Here is a 20,767-nt window from a genome sequence, read left to right as displayed (position 1 = left end):
GACTAGACAGCGTGACAGCCTGCAAAGAGTCAAATCATATTAAAACCACACTGCTATTCTTTGGTGGTGAAAATAGTGGCAGTATATTTTTTTTCAACATATTCAGATACACCAGTGTCCTGAAACATGCCATATCTATTCATAAATTAATGTATCATTATTATAAATGACAAATTATCAATGTATTGCTTGTAGATGTATAGTACAAATATTTGAGTAGACTGACCAGAGCAGTTTAAAAAGCAGTATCAGTCAAAAGACAGACAGTGAGGTATCAGATTTAGATTGTATTGAGTATACAGTCCACACCATATCTATTTTGACAGTGAAGATAACATTTTAAATGTGGCTCTGTACTTCAGCATTTTGGATTTGAGATCAAATGTTTCATATGAGGTGACAGTATATAATGTCACCTTTTATTTGAGGGTATTTTAATACATATCTGTTTCACCGTTTAGAAATGAAAGCACTTTATGTATCTAGTCCCCCATTTGAAGAAGTCATAAGTATTCTGACCAATGCACTTATAGTGTATTAAAGTAGTCAAAAGTTTAGTATTTGGTCCCAAACTCGTTGGTTGCATTTGCAGGTTGTTTTGGTTGCGTTTTGGTTTACGTTTTGCCCGATAGTAACTGAATGGTGGATGATGACTGGAGTAATTTTCTGTCTAAGTGAGTAGATAACATGTTTCTAAACACTACTAAATTAATCCTAATGATGCCATGATTAAGAAAAATCATGAATGAATCATGAATAATAATGAGTGAGAAAGTTACAGAGGCTACAACAAAACATGCTAACCTCTCACCATTACCAATAACAGAGGGGGTATGATCCTTGTTCCTCTGTGTAACTTTCTCATTCATCAGCATTCACGATTCATTCATGATTATTCATAATCATGGTAGCATCCACATGAATGTAGAAGTGTTCAGAAACATCTTCTATTCTTACTGACAATACAAGTGAAGTGACTCCAAAATGACAGGACATTATTCACCATTCAGTTTCTATTGGGAAAAACATCATCCAAAACACAACCAAGACAAACTGCAAATGTTTTCAACACGTTTGTAGATTCACAAGCTTGATGTAATCACTGCAGGTAAGGAATATGGGACCAAATACTAAACTTTTGACTAAATTAATCCTAGTGTGTGTGTTTGTGTGTCCAGTGTGTGTGTGTGTCCAGTGAGTGTCCAGGTTATTTGTGTGTCCAGCGTGTGTGTGTGTGTGTCCAGTGTGTAAGTGTGTGTCCAGTGTGTGTGTGTGTGTGTCCAGGTTGTATGAGTGTCCAGTGTGTGTGTGTGTCAAATGTGTGTGCGTGTGTGTCCAGTGTGTGTCAAGTGTGTGTGTGTGTGTGTCCAGTGTGTGTGTCCAGTGTGTGTCAAGTGTGTGTGTGTGTGTGTGTGTCCAGTGTGTGAGTGTGTCCAGTGTGTGAGTGTGTCCAGTGTGTGTGAACCAAAACAAACTGCAAATGCATTCAAGTGCAAGTGAATATGTCCAAATTATTACAACTTTTTCAAATGGGAGAACTAGATACATAAAGTGCTTTCATTTCTAAACAGTAACACAGATATGTATGAAAATATCCTCAAATAAAAAGTGACATTATATACTGTCACCTAATATGAAACATTCTATCTCAAATCCAAAATGCTGGAGCATAGCGCCAAATTAAAAACTGTAAGCTTCACTGTCCAAACACATATGGTGTGGACTATGTGTGCCTGGTAAACACATGTGGATCTGGTGAACAGTTATCACTTGTTGACCAACTACAGGAATACTGACCTCAGAGTCTTCAGTTGACAGTGGGGATTCCCCAGTCCAGCAGAGAGCAGCTTCACTCCTGAATCCTTCAGGTCATTGTTACTCAGGTCCAGCTCTCTCAGGTTTGAGGGATTTGACTTCAGAGCTGAGACCAGAGAAGCACAGCCTTCCTCTGTGACTAGACAGCCTGACAGCCTGCAAAGAGTCAAATCATATTAAAACCACACTGCTATTCTTTGGTGGTGAAAATAGTGGCAATATATTTTTTCAACATTTTCATTCATACCAGTGTCCTGAAACCTGCCATATACAGTGGGGAAAAAAAGTATTTAGTCAGCCACCAATTGTGCAAGTTCTCCCACTTAAAAAGATGAGAGAGGCCTGTAATTTTCATCATAGGTACACGTCAACTATGACAGACAAAATGAGAAAAAAAAATCAAGAAAATCACATTGTAGGATTTTTAATGAATTTATTTGCAAATTATGGTGGAAAATAAGTATTTGGTCACCTACAAACAAGCAAGATTTCTGGCTCTCACAGACCTGTAACTTCTTCTTTAAGAGGCTCCTCTGTTCTCCACTCGTTACCTGTATTAATGGCACCTGTTTGAACTTGTTATCAGTATAAAAGACACCTGTCCACAACCTCAAACAGTCACACTCCAAACTCCACTATGGCCAAGACCAAAGAGCTGTCAAAGGACACCAGAAACAAAATTGTAGACCTGCACCAGGCTGGGAAGACTGAATCTGCAATAGGTAAGCAGCTTGGTTTGAAGAAATCAACTGTGGGAGCAATTATTAGGAAATGGAAGACATACAAGACCACTGATAATCTCCCTTGATCTGGGGCTCCACGCAAGATCTCACCCTGTGGGGTCAAAATGATCACAAGAACGGTGAGCAAAAATCCCAGAACCACACGGGGGGACCTAGTGAATGACCTGCAGAGAGCTGGGACCAAAGTAACAAAGCCTACCATCAGTAACACACTACGCTGCCAGGGACTCAAATCCTGCAGTACCAGACGTGTCCCCCTGCTTAAGCCAGTACATGTCCAGGCCCGTCTGAAGTTTGCTAGAGTGCATTTGGATGATCCAGAAGAGGATTGGGAGAATGTCAGATGAAACCAAAATAGAACTTTTTGGTAAAAACTCAACTCGTCGTGTTTGGAGGACAAAGAATGCTGAGTTGCATCCAAAGAACACCATACCTACTGTGAAGCATGGGGGTGGAAACATCATGCTTTGGGGCTGTTTTTCTGCAAAGGGACCAGGACGACTGATCCGTGTAAAGGAAAGAATGAATGGGGCCATGTATCATGAGATTTTGAGTGAAAACCTCCTTACATCAGCAAGGGCATTGAAGATGAAACGTGGCTGGGTCTTTCAGCATGACAATGATCCCAAACACACCGCCCGGGCAACGAAGGAGTGGCTTCGTAAGAAGCATTTCAAGGTCCTGGAGTGGCCTAGCCAGTCTCCAGATCTCAACCCCATAGAAAATCTTTGGCGGGAGTTGAAAGTCCGTATTGCCCAGCGACAGCCCCAAAACATCACTGCTCTAGAGGAGATCTGCATGGAGGAATGGGCCAAAATACCAGCAACAGTGTGTGAAAACCTTGTGAAGACTTACAGAAAACGTTTCACCTGTGTCATTGCCAACAAAGGGTATATAACAAAGTATTGAGAAACTTTTGTTATTGACCAAATACTTATTTTCCACCATAATTTGCAAATAAATTCATTAAAAATCCTACAATGTGATTTTCGGGATTTTTTTTCCTCATTTTCTCTGTCATAGTTGACGTGTACCTATGATGAAAATTACAGGCCTCTCTCATATTTTTAAGTGGGAGAACTTGCACAATTGGTGGCTGACTAAATACTTTTTTTCCCCACTGTATATATACATCATTATTAGAAAAAATGATAATATTGTGTGTAGAGAGAAAAATGTATAGTACGAATATTTGAGTTGACTGACCAGACCAGTTTAAAAAGCAGTATCAGTCAAAAGACAGACAGTGAGGTATCAGATTTAGATTGTATTGAGTATACAGTCCACACCATATCTATTTTGACAGTGAAGCTAACATTTTAAATGTGGCTCTATACTCCAGCATTTTGGATTTGAGATAAAATGTTTCATATGAGGTGACAGTATATAATGTCACCTTTTATTTGAGGGTATTTTCATACATATCTGTTCCACCGTTTAGAAATGAAAGCACTTTATGTATCTAGTCCCCCTATTTGAAGAAGTCATAAGTATTCTGACCAATGCACTTATAGTGTATTAAAGTAGTCAAAAGTTGAGTATTTGGTCCCAAACTCGTTGGTTGCATTTGCAGTTTGTTTTGGTTGTGTTTTGGGTTATGTTTTGTCCAATAGTAACTGAATGGTGGATGATGACTGGAGTAATTTTCTGTCTAAGTGAGTAGATAACATGTTTCTAAACACTACTAAATTAATCCTGATGATGACATGATTAAGACAAATCATGAATGAATCATGAATAATAATGAATGAGAAAGTTACAGAGGCTACAACAAAACATGCTAACCTCTCACCATTAACATCTAATAAAAGGTGACATTCTGTACTGTTGCCTAATATGAAACATTATATCTCAAATCCAAAATGCTGGAGCATAGCGCCAAATGTAAAACTGTAAGCTTCACTGTCCAAACACATATGGTGTGGACTATGTGTGCCTGGTAAACACATGTGGATCTGGTGAACAGTTATCACTTGTTGACCAACTACAGGAATACTGACCTCAGAGTCTCCAGCTTACAGTGGGGATTCCCCAGTCCAGCAGAGAGCAGCTTCACTCCTGAATCCTTCAGGTCATTGTTACTCAGATCCAGCTCTCTCAGGTGTGAGGGGTTTGACTTCAGAGCCGAGACCAGAGAAGCACAGCCTTCCTCTGTGACTAGACAGCGTGACAGCCTGCAAAGAGTCAAATCATATTAAAACCACACTGCTGTTCTTTGGTGGTGAAAATAGTGGCAGTATATTTTTTCAACATATTCAGATATATCAGTGTCCTGAAACCTGCCATATCTATTCATAAATTAATGTATCATTATTAGAAATTATCAAAGTATTGCTTGTAGAGAGACAAATATAAAAGTACAAATATTTGAGTAGACTGACCAGAGCAGTTTAAAAAGCAGTATCAGTCAAAAGACAGACAGTGAGGTATCAGATTTAGATTTTATTGAGTATACAGTCCACACCATATCTATTTTGACAGTGAAGCTAACATTTTAAATGTGGCTCTATACTCCAGCATTTTGGATTTGAGATCAAATGTTTCATATGAGGTGACAGTATATAATGTCACCTTTTATTTGAGGGTATTTTCATACATATCTGTTTCACCATTTAGAAAAATAAAAGCACTTTGCCCATCTACTCCCCTATTTGAAGAAGTCATAAGTATTCTGACCAATTCACTTATAGTGTATTAAAGTTGTTCAAAGTTTAGTATTTTGTTCCAAACTCGTTGGTTGCATTTTCAGTTTGTTTTGGTTGTGTTTTGGGTTATGTTTTGCCCAATAGTAACTGAATGGTGGATGATGGCTGGAGTAATTTTATGTCTAAGTGAGTAGATAACATGTTTCTAAACACTACTAAATTAATCCTGATGATGACATGATTAAGAAGAATCATGAATGAATCATGAATAATAATGAATGAGAAAGTTACAGAGGCTACAACAAAACATGCTAACCTCTCACCATTACCAATAACAGAGGGGGTATGATCCTTGTTCCTCTGTAACTTTCTCATTCATCATCATTCACGATTCATTCATGATTATTCATAATCATAGTAGCATCCACATGAATGTAGAAGTGTTCAGAAACATCTTCTATTCTTACTGACAATACAAGTGAAGTGACTCCAAAATGACAGGACATCATCCACCATTCAGTTTCTATTGGGAAAAACATCATCCAAAACACAACCAAAACAAACTGCAAATGTATTCAACAAGTTTGTAGAATCACAAGCTTGATGTAATCACTGCAGGCAAAGAATATTGGACCAAATACTAAACTTTTGACTAAATTAATCCTAGTGTGTGTGTTTGTGTGTCCAGTGTGTGCCTGTGTCCAGTGTGTGTGTGTACAGTGTGTGTGTCCAGCGTGTGTGTGTGTCCAGTGTGTGTGTGTGTGTGTCCAGGTTGTTTGTGTGTCCAATGTGTGTCCAGTGTGTTTGTGCGTCCGGTGTGTGTGTGTCCAGGTTGTGTGAGTGTCCAGTGTGTGTGTGTGTGTCAAATGTGTGTGCGTGTGTGTCCCGTGTGTGTCAAGTGTGTGTGTGTGTGTGTGTCCAGTGTGTGTGTGCGTCCGGTGTGTGAGTGTGTCCAGTGTGTGTGAACCAAAACAAACTGCAAATGTATTCAACAAGTTTGTAGAATCACAAGCGTGATGCAATCACTGCAGGTTAGGAATATGGGACCAAATACTAAACTTATGACTACTTTAATACAATATATGAATATGTCCAAATTATTACGTCTTTTCAAATTGGAGAACTGGACACATAAAGTGCTTTCATTTCTAAACAGTAACACAGATATGTATGAAAATACCCTCAAATAAAAGGTGACATTATATACTGTCACCTAATATGAAACATTCTATCTCAAATCCAAATTGCTGGAGCATAGCACCAAATGTAAAACTGTAAGCTTCACTGTCCAAACACATATTGTGTGGACTATGTGTGCCTGGTAAACACATGTGGATCTGGTGAACAGTTATCACTTGTTGACCAACTACAGGAATACTGACCTCAGAGTCTCCAGTTCACAGTGGGGATCCTCCAGTCCAGCAGAGAGCAGTCTGACTCCTGAGTCTCCTGGGTGATTGTAGCTCAGGTCCAGCTCTCTCAGGTGTGAGGGGTTTGACCTCAGAGCTGAGACCAGAGAAGCACAGCCTTCCTCTGTGACTAGACAGCCTGATAGCCTGCAAAGAGTCAAATCATATTAAAACCACACTGCTATTCTTTGGTGGTGAAAATAGTGGCAGTATATTTTTTCAACATATTCAGATATATCAGTGTCCTGAAACCTGACATATCTATTCATAAATGAATGTATCATTATTTGAAATTATCAAATTATTGCTTGTAGATAGAAAAATGTATTGTACAAATATTTGAGTAGACTGACCAGAACATTTTAAAAAGCAGTATCAGTCAAAAGACAGACAGTGAGGTATCAGATTTAGATTGTATTGAGTATACAGTCCACGCCATATCTAGTTTGACAGAGAAGCTAACATTTGAAATGAAAGGACTTTATGTATCTAGTCCCCCATTTGAAGAAGTCATAAGTATTCTGACCAATTCACTTATAGTGTATTAAAGTAGTCAAAAGTTTAGTATTTGGTCCCAAACTCGTTGGTTGGATTTGCAGTTTGTTTTGGTTGTGTTTTGGGTTATGTTTTGCCCAATAGTAACTGAATGGTGGATGATGACTGGAGTAATTTTCTGTCTAAGTGAGTAGATAACATGTTTCTAAACACTTCTAAATTAATCCTGATAATGCCATGATTAATAAAAATCATTAATGAATCATGAACAATTATGAATGAGAAAGTTACAGAGGCTACAACAAAACATGCTAACCTCTCACCATTACCAATAACAGAGGGGGTATGATCCTTGTTCCTCTGTAACTTTCTCATTCATCATCATTCACGATTCATTCATGATTATTCATAGTCATGGTAGCATCCACATGAATGTAAAAGTGTTCAGAAACATCTTCTATTCTTACTGACAATACAAGTGAAGCGACTCCAAAATGACAGGACATTATTCACCGTTCAGTTTCTATTGGGAAAAACATCATCCAAAACGCAACCAAGACAAACTGCAAATGCATTCAACAAGTTTGTAGAATCACAAGCTTGATGTAATCACTGCAGGTTAGGAATATGGGACCAAATACTAAACTTTTGACTAAATTAATCCTAGTGTGTGTGTGTTTGTGTGTCCAGTGTGTGCCTGTGTCCAGTGTGTGTGTGTACAGTGTGTGTGTCCAGCGTGTGTGTGTGTCCAGTGTGTGTGTGTGTGTGTGTCCAGGTTGTTTGTGTGTCCAATGTGTGTGTCCAGTGTGTGTGTGCGTCCGGTAGGTGTGTGTCCAGGTTGTGTGAGTGTCCAGTGTGTGTGTGTCAAATGTGTGTGCGTGTGTGTCCCGTGTGTGTCAAGTGTGTGTGTGTGTGTGTGTCCAGTGTGTGTGTGTCCAGTGTGTGAGTGTGTCCAGTGTGTGTGAACCAAAACAAACTGCAAATGTATTCAACAAGTTTGTAGAATCACAAGCTTGATGTAATCACTGTGGGTAAGGAATACGGGACCAAATACTAAACTTATGACTACTTTAATACAATATAAGTGAATATGTCCAAATTATTACGTCTTTTCAAATGGGAGAACTAGACACATAAAGTGCTTTCATTTCTAAACAGTAACACAGATATGTATGAAAATATCCTCAAATAAAAGGTGACATTATATACTGTCACCTAATATGAAACATTCTATCTCAAATCCAAATTGCTGGAGCATAGCACCAAATGTAAAACTGTAAGCTTCACTGTCCAAACACATATGGTGTGGACTATGTGTGCCTGGTAAACACATGTGGATCTGGTGAACAGTTATCACTTGTTGACCAACTACAGGAATACTGACCTCAGAGTCTCCAGTTTACAGTGGGGATTCCCCAGTCCAGCAGAGAGCGGCTTCACTCCTGAATCCTTCAGGTCATTGTTACTCAGGTCCAGCTCTCTCAGGTGTGAGGGGTTTGACCTCAGAGCTGAGACCAGAGAAGCACAGCCTTCCTCTGTGACTAGACAGCCTGACAGCCTGCAAAGAGTCAAATCATATTAAAACCACACTGCCATTCTTTGGTGGTGAAAATAGTGGCAGTATATTTTTTCAACATATTCAGATATATCAGTGTCCTGAAACCTGACATATCTATTCATAAATGAATGTATCATTATTTGAAATTATCAAAGTATTGCTTGTAGAGAGAAACATGTATAGTACAAATATTTGAGTAGACTGACCAGACCAGTTTAAAAAGCAGTATCAGTCAAAAGACAGACAGTGAGGTATCAGATTTAGATTGTATTGAGTATACAGTCCACACCATATCTATTTTGACAGATAAGCTAACATTTGAAATGAAAGCACTTTATGTATCTAGTCCCCCTATTTGAAGAAGTCAAAAGTATTCTGACCAATTCACTTCAAGTGTATTAAAGTAGTCAAAAGTTGAGTATTTGGTCCCAAACTCGTTGGTTGCATTTGCAGTTTGTTTTGGTTGTGTTTTGGGTTATGTTTTGCCCGATAGTAACTGAATGGTGGATGATGACTGGAGTAATTTTCTGTCTAAGTGAGTAGATAACATGTTTCTAAACACTACTAAATTAATCCTGATGATGCCATGATTAATAAAAATCATGAATGAATCATGAATAATTATGAATGAGAAAGTTACAGAGGCTACAACAAAACATGCTAACCTCTCACCATTACCAATAACAGAGGGGGTATGATCCTTGTTCCTCTGTGTAACTTTCTCATTCATCATCATTCACGATTCATTCATGATTATTCATAATCATGGTAGCATCCACATGAATGTAGAAGTGTTCAGAAACATATTCTATTCTTACTGACAATACAAGTGAAATGACTTCAAAATGACAGGAAATTATTCACCATTCAGTTTCTATTGGGAAAAACATCATCAAAAACACAACCAATACAAACTGCAAATGCATTCAACAAGTTTGTAGAATCACAAGCTTGATGTAATCACTGTGGGTAAGGAATATGGGACCAAATACTAAACTTATGACTACTTTAATACAATATAAGTGAATATGTCCAAATACTTATGACTTTTTCAAATGGGAGAACTAGATACATTAAGTGTTTTCATTTCTAAACAGTACAACAGGTATGCATGAAAATATCCTCAAATAAAAGGTGACATTTTGTACTGTCGCCTAATATGAAACATTCTATCTCAAATCCAAAATGCTGGAGCATAGCGCCAAATGTAAAACTGTAAGCTTCACTGTCCAAACACATATGGTGTGGACTATGTGTGCCTGGTAAACACATGTGGATCTGGTGAACAGTTATCACTTGTTGACCAACTACAGGAATACTGACCTCAGAGTCTCCAGTTTACAGTGGGGATTCCCCAGTCCAGCAGAGAGCAGCTTCACTCCTGAATCCTTCAGGTCATTGTTACTCAGATCCAGCTCTCTCAGGTTTGAGGGGTTTGAACTGAGAGCTGAGGCCAACGGTTCACAGGATGTGTCTGTGAGTTTACAGCCAGTGAGCCTGTCAACAGAGTAAATACCATGAGGGACAGGTTGTATTAAAATGTTCCATTTAGCTTTTCCTGCTTACACTGTTACCCCTGCACTAATAATGTGAACACTGTGTATAGATGTCTCAATGCTACAACTTTTCTGATCCGTTTGTATTACAGTTTTTTTAAGACTTTTCAGCTGATAGAAAGTTTAGTCAGCCAATGAAAATGTTGTTGTTCTTACATACAGTAAAGTTTGGTCTGAGGGATAGTCACATGAGTACTTACAGAGGCAGTCAGCCAATAAAAATGCTGCTGTAACTACAATGTATTTTGGTGTGGGATATTTCCATGAATACTTACAGAGCTTTCCTGCAGCCTCTCACAGCTGGGAGCAGTCTCCTACGACCCTCCTCTGATGTCTTGTATACCTTCGGGTCAAACACATCCAGAACCTCCTCTGATATCTGTAGCATGTAGGCCAGTGCTGAACACAGAGAAAGTGTGAGGTTTTTGGATCTCTTCTCTGACCTCAAGTACTCTTGGATTTCCTCCTGTACTGAATGGTCTTTCATCTCTATCAGACAGTGGAAGAGATTGATGCACCTCTCAGGGGAGATGTTCTTCCTCTGCATCACCTTAAGGGATCGGATTGTTTCCTGGACGCTGTCTGGACTGCTTTCTGTCTGTGTCACCAGACCTCGTAGGAGTTTCTGATTGGACTCCAGTGACATGCCATGAAGGAAGCGGACAAAGAGGTCCAGGTGTCCGTTCTTGCTCTCCAAGGCTTTATCCACGGTACTCTTCAGCAGCTCATGCAAGGTTAGCTCTTCAGATGCAGCTCTAGACTTTCTCTTGAGGAAGGGCTTCAGTGCATCCATGTTCTTGGTTGTGTAACAATGGTACATGTAGACAGCTGAGAGAAACTCCTGAATGCTCAGATGAACAAAGCAGTACACCACTCTCTGAAATAACACAGACTCTTCTTTAAAGATTTGTGTGCACACTCCTGAGTACACTGAGGCTTCTTTGACATCAATGCCACACTCTTTCAGGTCTTCTTCATAGAACATGAGATTACCCTTCTCCAGATTTTCAAACGCCAGCTTCCCCAGCTTCAGAAGAATTTCCTTATCTGACTCCATGAGCTCCTGTTGATCCATCTCATCTCTTCCATGATATTTCTGGTTCTTCAGGCTGGTCTGAATGAGCAGGAAGTTTATTGCCATCTCAGTCAGAGTCGTGGGCATCTCTCTCCTCTTGTCTGTACTCAACATGTGTTCAAGGACTATTGCAGAAATCCAACAGAACACTGGCATGTGGCACATGATGTGGAGGCTCCTTGATGTCTTTATGTGTGAGATGATTCTGCTGGCCAGGTCCTCATCACTGAATCTCTTCCTGAAGTACTCCTCCTTCTGTGGGTCATTGAACCCTCGTACCTCTGTCACCTGGTCAACACACTTAGGGGGGATCTGATTGGTTGCTGCTGGTCGGGAGGTTATCCATAGGAGAGCAGAGGGAAGCAGATTCCCCTTGATGAGGTTTGTCAGCAGAACATCGACAGACGATGTCTGGGTGACATCAGACACCTTTTCATTGTGCTGGAAATCCAATGGAAGTCTGCTTTCATCCAAACCATCAAAGATGAACATAGCTTTACAGGCAGGGAGTTTCTTTGCATTGCCTATGTCTAGTTCTGTGTGGAAGCCATTTAAAAGTCTGAGAAGACTGTACTGGAGATCTTTAATCAAGTTCAGCTCCCGGAAAGGAAGCACAAATATGATATCCACATCTTGGTTCGCCTTCTCTTCAGCCCAGTCTAGGATGAACTTCTGCACAGAGACTGTTTTTCCGATGCCAGCGATGCCCTTCGTCAGCACAGTTCTGATGCTTTTCTCTTGGCCTGGTAAGGGTTTAAAGATGTCATTGCAGTGGATTGCTGTGTCATGTGAGGTTGGTGTCCTGGATGCTGTCTCTAGCTGCCACACCTCATGTTCATTGTTAACCCCTTCACTCTCTCCTTCTGTGATGTAGAGCTCTGTGTAAATCCTGTTGAGGGGAGTTTGGTTCCCTGCTTTTTCCATGCCTTCTATCACACATGCATACCTCCTTTTCAGACTGTCTTTATGGTTTACTATAGCTCTCAGCAGGCTGTCATCCACTACAAGGGAAGAGGAAAAATGATGTGTATCAGAAACATTCATTGACAGGATGAAAAGTGGGCCTTCCACAACTACAGTAACTTCTATTATCTCATAATATTGTAGTTAACTACTGTAAATCATATTAAGGTATTGACTTGGCCCACGTGTGCAAGTGGTCTTACTGTTTTCAGAGCCTCTTGTTTTATTGGGTTGACTCAGCTGCTGTAGTACAGGACGTGTTCTGGATCTCTTTCTACACTGAGGACAGTCATAATCTCCTGAAGGAGCAGGTTTCTCCCAGTAACTGGTGATGCACTGTCTGCAGAACCTGTGTCCACAGGTGATAGAGACTGGATCCCTCAGCACCTGCTGACACACTGCACACCTGGACTGATCCTCTGGCAGAGTAGACCTTCCACTATAGAGATAAAGGAGAGAGAGATTGTAGATGTTAATACTGATCCTCTAACAGAGTAGACCTTCCACTACAGAGATAAAGGAGAGAGAGAGATTGTAGATGTTAATACTGATCCTCTAACAGAGTAGACCTTCCACTACAGAGATAAAGGAGAGAGAGATTGTAGATGTTAATACTGATCCTCTAACAGAGTAGACCATAGGTCACTAACAGGCGGACCGCGGTCCGGATCCGGACCCAGAAGCCGTCCCATACGGACCCGGACCAAAACAAAAGATTATGAATTAAAACCTGACGGGGCGCTTCTATTTTAATATGCACAGCTTTTGTAGTCTTTACGGTACTCGTTTTGTGAATGAGGAAACTCACCGACCAATTGCATGTGAGTTAAGCGATCCCACGTGATACCACTCAGCCAATGAAGTCTTTGCATTCCTGGCGGTAAACATTGGGACTCTACAGTGCAGACAGATGAGAGTTTTAGAGGCAAGTTACCAAGGAAAAGAAAGTCGGATTAAAAAGATAGCGATATATGTAGAAAACAAAGGGAGCGAAAACAGACGAATGAGACGGAGAAAGGGAACGAAACAGACGAGTGAGAAACAGACGAATGAGACGGAGAAAGGGAGAGATACAGACGAGTGTGCCGGAGAAAGCTGAGGAAAATACGAGTGAGACGGAGAAAGTTGACGAAAATATGAGTGAGACAGAGAAAGGGAGCGAAACAGACGAGTGAGGCAGAAAAAGGGTAACAGTTAGAGAAAATAAGGAACAAATGGCACTCTCCAAAAAAAGAAAAGTGGACAATGAAAACAGAGCATTTAATCCAGAATGGACAGACTCCACCAGGATCCTGAGCAACACATTCACTGCCCAACAACGTGCTCTTGAGTGTTCCCTCAGAGTTTCTTGGATTTTGGGTAAACACAAAAAGCAATTTACAGATGGAGGGGTTGTCAAAGAATGCATGAGTGCAGTAGCTGAAACACTACTTGAGGGAAAACAAAAAAATGAGCTTTGTGATAAAATAAAGCAAATTCCCATGTCAGCATCATCTGCCACAAAGAAAAGTGAAATATTAACTCAGGATGTGCTAACCCAGCTAGATGAAGCCATGCATAAGGCACCATGTGTAGGCTTAGCTGTGGATGAGTCCACTGACATATGTGACAATGCTCAGCTGTTAGTGTTTGCCAGGTTTTTCAACACAGCCCAGAAAACATTCTGTGAAGACATGTTAGGTGTCACTCCCCTTCAGACCAGTACAAGAGGAGAGGATATCTACCTGGCCATTAAGGAGATGTTAACAAAAAGAGGAATAGAGCCAAAACAAGTGGTTTCAATAACCACAGATGGAGCCCCTTCTATGATAGGGAAAGAAAAAGGAGCTGTAGCAAGACTGAAAGGGGACAATCCTGAGCTTTTATCTTACCATTGCATCATTCATCAATCTGTCCTCTGTGCCTCCCTGTCAGATGAGCATGCTGAGGTGATGAATACAATGATGAAAATGATAAATTTTCTCAGGGCATCCTCTTCCTACCAGCATCGCATGCTTAGGGAATTCCTCAGAGAAGTTGATGCCAATGCTGATGATCTTTTGCTGCACAACAATGTGAGATGGCTCAGCAAAGGCAGGGTGCTAGAGCGCTTTTGGTCCATCAGGAGGGAATTAGCATCTTTTTTGGCAGAGCTAAGCAGTCAGAAGGCAACACAGTTTTCTCTCTTTTTAGAAAATGAGAAATGGATGGATAATGTGGCCTTTTTGGTTGACATCACGTCACATCTGAATGAACTGAATTTGAGGCTACAGGGCAAGGACAATTCAATTTGTGAACTGATGACAGCTGTTCGCTCCTTTCAGAGGAAACTTGAAGTGTTCAAGGAAGACCTGCAGGGAGACTGTGTACACTTCCCAGCAGTGCAGGAACAGGTTCAGGGACAGAGAGATTTGTCTTCTTTTGTTGATTTTATTGATAAGCTGATTGTAAACTTCAGCAACCGTTTTGACAGCTTCAGCTTTGGAGAGCAGCTCACCATGTTCATTCAGAACCCATTTCTGTTCACAGATGTCAGGGGGTTCTCAAAGGAAGTCACACAGCACTTTAAATGGGTAAATGCTGGGTCTCTCCAGATGCAATTGGTTGATCTCCAAGCAGATGTGGCCCTGAAAGAGCAGTTTGTAAGAACTGACCCTTCCACTTTCTGGTTCCAAATGGTCCCTGAGACTGCTTTCCCGGGTCTGAGGAAAGTAGCCCTATACATCTTGACCATGTTTGGCTCCACATACAACTGCGAGGCAGCTTTCTCCACAATGAACATAATTAAAACTAAATATCGTTCCAGGCTCACCAATGAGCACCTTCACATGTGTATGAGAATGGCCCTGACTCCATTCAAGCCCAGGTTTAAAATTCTGGCAAGACAGGCTAAAGCTCAATTCTCTCACTGAGCAAAAACATGGTGGAGTGGGATATGAGGGGAAGAAAGTGATACTCTAAAACTGTTCAATTGTTAAGATCTGTTGAGATTTATTATTTGTAAAATTGGTTGAGACTGTTGAGTCAAGATGTGAAACAGAAAAGGGGAAATTCAAACTTTTCCTCCCTTTATATTATTTTTCTGAAGTTAAGCACTTTTTTTGAAAATGCACAATTTTCACATTTTATTTATTTTCTCTTATTTTGACATGCAGCCCTAGTTTTATTTAGTTAATTAATGAGAGCACATTGTACATATCTACAGTCATACATATATGTTCAGTAGGGCTGCCCCTCTTAGTCGATTAGTCGACTAATCGGTCGTTTTGGTCTTAGTCGACTAAGATTTCTTTAGTCGATAAGTCATTTTTTATGCTTATTCATGCTTAATTACTCATTTCCAAGTAACTTATGAGAACATTTCTGGTGAACACGAGATTTAAAGTGGTGCTTTTGCAGGATTAATTTCGGAGAAACTCAGTTTTACAGATGGTTAATTAACTACATTTATATTGCGCTTTTCTAGTCTTGCATAGCTCTGTCGATTAAATCAACTAATCGATTAGTCGACAAACTCATATAAGTGTTAGTCGACTAAGAATTTCTTTAGTCGAGGACAACCCTAATGTTCAGTTCTATGTTTCGTGATAATAAATATTGTCAACAAGTTTTTGAATTGTACTGAATTAATTTGATTAGACGGTCAGTTATTGATTACATTCAGAACTACTAGGCTACTTAAATATATATACCACTAAATTGTTAGACATTATGATCTTCTGGACCTTTGCTTCAAAACATTTTCTCTAACTGGACCTTTTTTAAATTTTGTTGAATACCCCTGGAGTAGACCTTCCACTACAGAGATAAAGGAGAGAGAGATTGTAGATGTTAATACTGATCCTCTAACAGAGTAGACCTTCCACTACAGAGATAAAGGAGAGAGAGAGATTGTAGATGTTAATACTGATCATAGACAGACAGCTGGGAACAGAATACTCTGCTCTCTGAGTGGTAGTAGCCTCTGGAATGAATAACATGTCCACAGTGGTATTACTAAACTATATGAACTCAGAAGGTTGTAGAAACATGTCCACAGTGGTATTACTAAACTATATGAACTCAGAAGGTTGTAGAAACATGTCCACAGTGGTATTACTAAACAATATGAACTCAGAAGGTTGTAGAAACATGTCCACAGTGGTATTACTAAACTATATGAACTCAGAAGGTTGTAGAAACATGTCCACAGTGGTATTACTAAACTATATGAACTCAGAAGGTTGTAGAAACATGTCCACAGTGGTATTACTAAACTATATGAACTCAGAAGGTTGTAGAAACATGTCCACAGTGGTATTACTAAACAATATGAACTCAGATTGTAGAAATCTTCAAAAGTATAGAATGTACACACTAAGAAAAGAGGGTTCCGCAAGGGTTCTTTGGGAAGGGTGATGGTTCTATGTGGAACCATAATGACTCAAAGAACCCTTCAAGCCATTCAATGGTTCTTTGCAGTTCACAAAAAGGGTTATTTGCGTTTTAGTGATAATTAAAATGTAGGGGCAGTGGCTCATTAGAATATTTTGCGGAGTGGTTTGTTCAAAGCTCTTTTTGTGTAACAGTGAGTGAATGCCATTGATGTTTATCTAATGTGTTGTGTTATGCAATGACTGTTAATACACACAGTTATGTAGGACTATGGCCAGTGACGGTGTCTTGTGAACGACTCACGTATGGCCTTGTGTCAATTGAGAATGGTTGACTAAGTCAGTGGTTCTCAATTCTCTCCTCAGTGACGTAGTGATGTTATGTTTCATACTGAAGCTCCAAGACATGTGTTGAAATCGCTAAGCAGCTAACTTCGAATCAATGTGCCGATGCGTGTATCACTTTATCAGAAGTACGTCATCAATGATGTCCGAAGCTTCGTTTGATCACATGCTTTTTCAAACCGTGTGTTGCAAAATGCGAGATCCCACTGATTTCACCGTGGTTCTGATGCTTTCTTCGATTAAGCTGCTTTCATACACCGACCGCTACTGGATACCATACTTATACATTTAGTTAGGATTTTGTACAAATAATTTCACCTGACTGGTGTCTTAGCTGGTAGAGTAGGGAACTATGGAACATTTCAGGATGTGGGAGTAGGAGTTCGAATCCGGTTGAAGAGACACTATTCAGAAAATAGTTTTGTGAAACCACACTTTCTGCACTGTTGTTCAAATAATTGGTTTTTTTAGTATAGTATAAGCTTCTCTCTTAAACATCCTCAATAATGCCATAGATTCCATTTTTGAAAAATAGTCCACTTGAAGGCAGAAAACGAAGCATGATGTAAAGATGTGAACTGACTGTACGCTATTAAAGCCAACGACTTACCACCACAGAGTTTTGATAAAATCAGTGGAGAAAAAAATACCTCTATCTGATAATCACACATTGCTATTTATTGCTGACCAGCAGATGTCACTAATGTGCATTGTGTGAATGAATAAAGAAGCTCAGAGCAATTAACCTATTTGACACAATTGGTTGGAAAGCCTCATTGCTTCAGGAAGCTTTGTTTCCCCGTCACTACAGTGACCTGCAGCAGTTTGAGAGCTAGCACATCTGATTCAACCTGTCACGGCAGGTAGCCTAGCATTAAGAGCATTGGGCCAGTAACTGAAAGGCAGGTAGCCTAGCATTAAGAGCCAGTAACTGAAAGGCAGGTAGCCTAGCATTAAGAGCCAGTAACTGAAAGGCAGGTAGCCTAGCGTTAAGAGCCAGTAACTGAAAGGCAGGTAGCCTAGCATTAAGAGCCAGTAACTGAAAGGCAGGTAGCCTAGCGTTAAGAGCCAGTAACTGAAAGGCAGGTAGCCTAGCATTAAGAGCCAGTAACTGAAAGGCAGGTAGCCTAGCGTTAAGAGCCAGTAACTGAAAGGCAGGTAGCCTAGCATTAAGAGCCAGTAACTGAAAGGCAGGTAGCCTAGCATTAAGAGCCAGTAACTGAAAGGCAGGTAGCCTAGCGTTAAGAGCCAGTAACTGAAAGGCAGGTAGCCTAGCGTTAAGAGCCAGTAACTGAAAGGCAGGTAGCTTAGCATTAAGAGCCAGTAACTGAAAGGCAGGTAGCTTAGCATTAAGAGCCAGTAACTGAAAGGCAGGTAGCCTAGCATTAAGAGCCAGTAACTGAAAGGCAGGTAGCCTAGCATTAAGAGCCAGTAACTGAAAGGCAGGTAGCCTAGCATTAAGAGCCAGTAACTGAAAGGCAGGTAGCTTAGCATTAAGAGCCAGTAACTGAAAGGCAGGTAGCTTAGCATTAAGAGCCAGTAACTGAAAGGCAGGTAGCTTAGCATTAAGAGCCAGTAACTGAAAGGCAGGTAGCTTAGCATTAAGAGCCAGTAACTGAAAGGCAGGTAGCTTAGCATTAAGAGCCAGTAACTGAAAGGCAGGTAGCTTAGCATTAAGAGCCAGTAACTGAAAGGCAGGTAGCTTAGCATTAAGAGCCAGTAACTGAAAGGTCGCTGGTTCGAATCCCCGAGCCGACTAGGTGAAAAATCTGCCAATGTGCCCTTGAGCAAGGCACTTCACCCTAATTGCCCTATGTTGCTCTGCATAAGAGCGTCTGCTAAAATGTTAAATATAACACCTATGGAATTTTAACAATATAGTATGGCTAACCAGAATACAAAAAAAACCTGTAATGTAAAATTTAGATGGAGAACTCCTTCCTTCTGTCACTACAGATTTAGATGGATAACTCCTTCCTTCTGTCACTACAGATTTAGATGGATAACTAATTTGGGTAAAACAGCATTTCATTTCTTTGCACCTCACTTATGGAACAATCTTCAAAATACCGTACAGTTTGATGCATGGGGGCCTTTCGGTCAATTCAGATTGTTAGTAGAGGACCTCTTCACTGAGGAATGTGGTTGTTTTTTATCATGTTTTTTTTTGTATTTTTCTTTTTGTGTTTCCTCCTGCCTTGATTGTAGCATCTGTCTCTCTAACTTGTATTGTGTAATTGCTGTAATTACTTTTGTGTAATTGCTGTAATTCATTTTGTGTAATTGCTGTAATTACTTTTGTGCAATTGCTTTATTTCCTTGTATTGTGTAATTGCTGTAATTACTTTTATTGTGTAATTGCTGTAATTACTTGTAGTGTAATTGCTGTAATTACTTTTATTGTGTAATTGCTGTAATTACTTTTATTGTGTTCTTGCTTGGTCTTGTCATGCAGGTCTCCATTTAAAAAGACCTTGGTCTCAATCAGACTACCTTGCCTTAAATAAAGGTTAAAAGGTGCAATATGTAACTTTTTGGGTGACCCGACCAAATTCCTATAGAAATGTAAGATCTGGCATTCAAAGCAAGTCTAGGAAGCGGTAGATGTGTTCTATGTGCGCTATTTCTTTGCTTCCCGGTCTTAAGTTTCGGTTTTGCGTCTTTTAATTTCGGTTTTGTACACCAGTTGAAAATACAATATTTTTGTTTATGGAAAATATATTTCATATCGGTTTTGATGATACAATGATTCTCTACACTATACTTGCTTGTTTTGTCACATAAACTGAAATAACGTGAACAATTAGAATTTTAGCAACCAGCAACTGGCAGAGCGATTTTTGCAAAACATATGATGTTTTGATTTAGTATCAAGGCGATTGGATTTGTCTCGTTTCCACAAGAGCTACTGTATCTGTGTTATATCAATAAAATAATATGTATCTGTAACAACAAGGGCCATGACTGATATCTTGGTCGGCTATACTCGCTACAGCAGTAATGGTCAGATATGAACATGAACCAGCTTATTGAGATTGAACTAAATTGATTTTGCAGGGCAAGACATTTGGGGGGGGGGGGGGGGGGGGGGGGGAATAAATAAACCACTATGAAACAACATGTTAAAATATACACTGATTGGACAAAACACACAAAGCCCCCTCCTGCTTTACAGTATATACTCAGATACACAAAATACATACAGTGGGGAGAACAAGTATTTGATACACTGCCGATTTTGCAGGTTTTCCTACTTACAAAGCATGTAGAGGTCTGTAATTTTTATCATAGGTACACTTCAACTGTGAGAAAATCACATTGTATGATTTTTAAGTAATTAATTTGCATTTTATTGCATGACATAAGTATTTGATACATCAGAAAAGCAGAACTTAATATTTGGTACAGAAACCTTTGTTTGCAATTACAGAGATCATACGTTTCCTGTAGGTCTTGACCAGGTTTGCACACACTGCAGCAGGGATTTTGGCCCACTCCTCCATACAGACCTTCTCCAGATCCTTCAGGTTTCGGGGCTGTCGCTGGGCAATACGGACTTTCAGCTCCCTCAAAAGATTTTCTATTGGGTTCAGGTCTGGAGACTGGCTAGGCCACTCCAGGACCTTGAGATGCTTCTTACGGAGCCACTCCTTAGTTGCCCTGGCTGTGTGTTTCGGGTCGTTGTCATGCTGGAAGACCCAGCCATGACCCATCTTCAATGCTCTTACTGAGGGAATGAGGTTGTTGGCCAAGATCCGGTGCAGTCGTCCTGTCCCCTTTGCAGAAAAGCATCCCCAAAGAATGATGTTTC

At 40.1% G+C, this 20,767-nt stretch overlaps 1 protein-coding gene across 1 annotated transcript in view; it reads right to left on the bottom strand.

Moving 5' to 3' along the window:
• Nucleotides 1-20,767, bottom strand: part of LOC311113845 (uncharacterized protein) — a 30,082-nt gene that overhangs the window by 4,238 nt on the left and 5,077 nt on the right. Inside the window, exons 6-12 of the mRNA XM_084189138.1 lie at nt 12,463-12,698; nt 10,497-12,297; nt 9,989-10,162; nt 6,586-6,759; nt 4,559-4,732; nt 1,798-1,971; nt 1-19 (exon numbers count right to left, since the gene is read on the bottom strand). The exon at nt 1-19 is cut by the window's left edge and continues 155 nt beyond it. Of these exons, the coding sequence (XP_084045264.1) occupies nt 1-19; nt 1,798-1,971; nt 4,559-4,732; nt 6,586-6,759; nt 9,989-10,162; nt 10,497-12,297; nt 12,463-12,698 (2,752 nt within the window). The remainder of the gene's footprint in view (nt 20-1,797; nt 1,972-4,558; nt 4,733-6,585; nt 6,760-9,988; nt 10,163-10,496; nt 12,298-12,462; nt 12,699-20,767) is intronic.

The sequence above is a fragment of the Coregonus lavaretus genome (assembly GCF_964263955.1).
Source record: "Coregonus lavaretus genome assembly, contig: HAP1_SCAFFOLD_2027, whole genome shotgun sequence".
Classification (NCBI taxonomy): domain Eukaryota; kingdom Metazoa; phylum Chordata; class Actinopteri; order Salmoniformes; family Salmonidae; genus Coregonus; species Coregonus lavaretus.
Note: the sequence above shows the minus strand (reverse complement) of the source record. Positions and strands in the feature narration are given on the sequence as shown.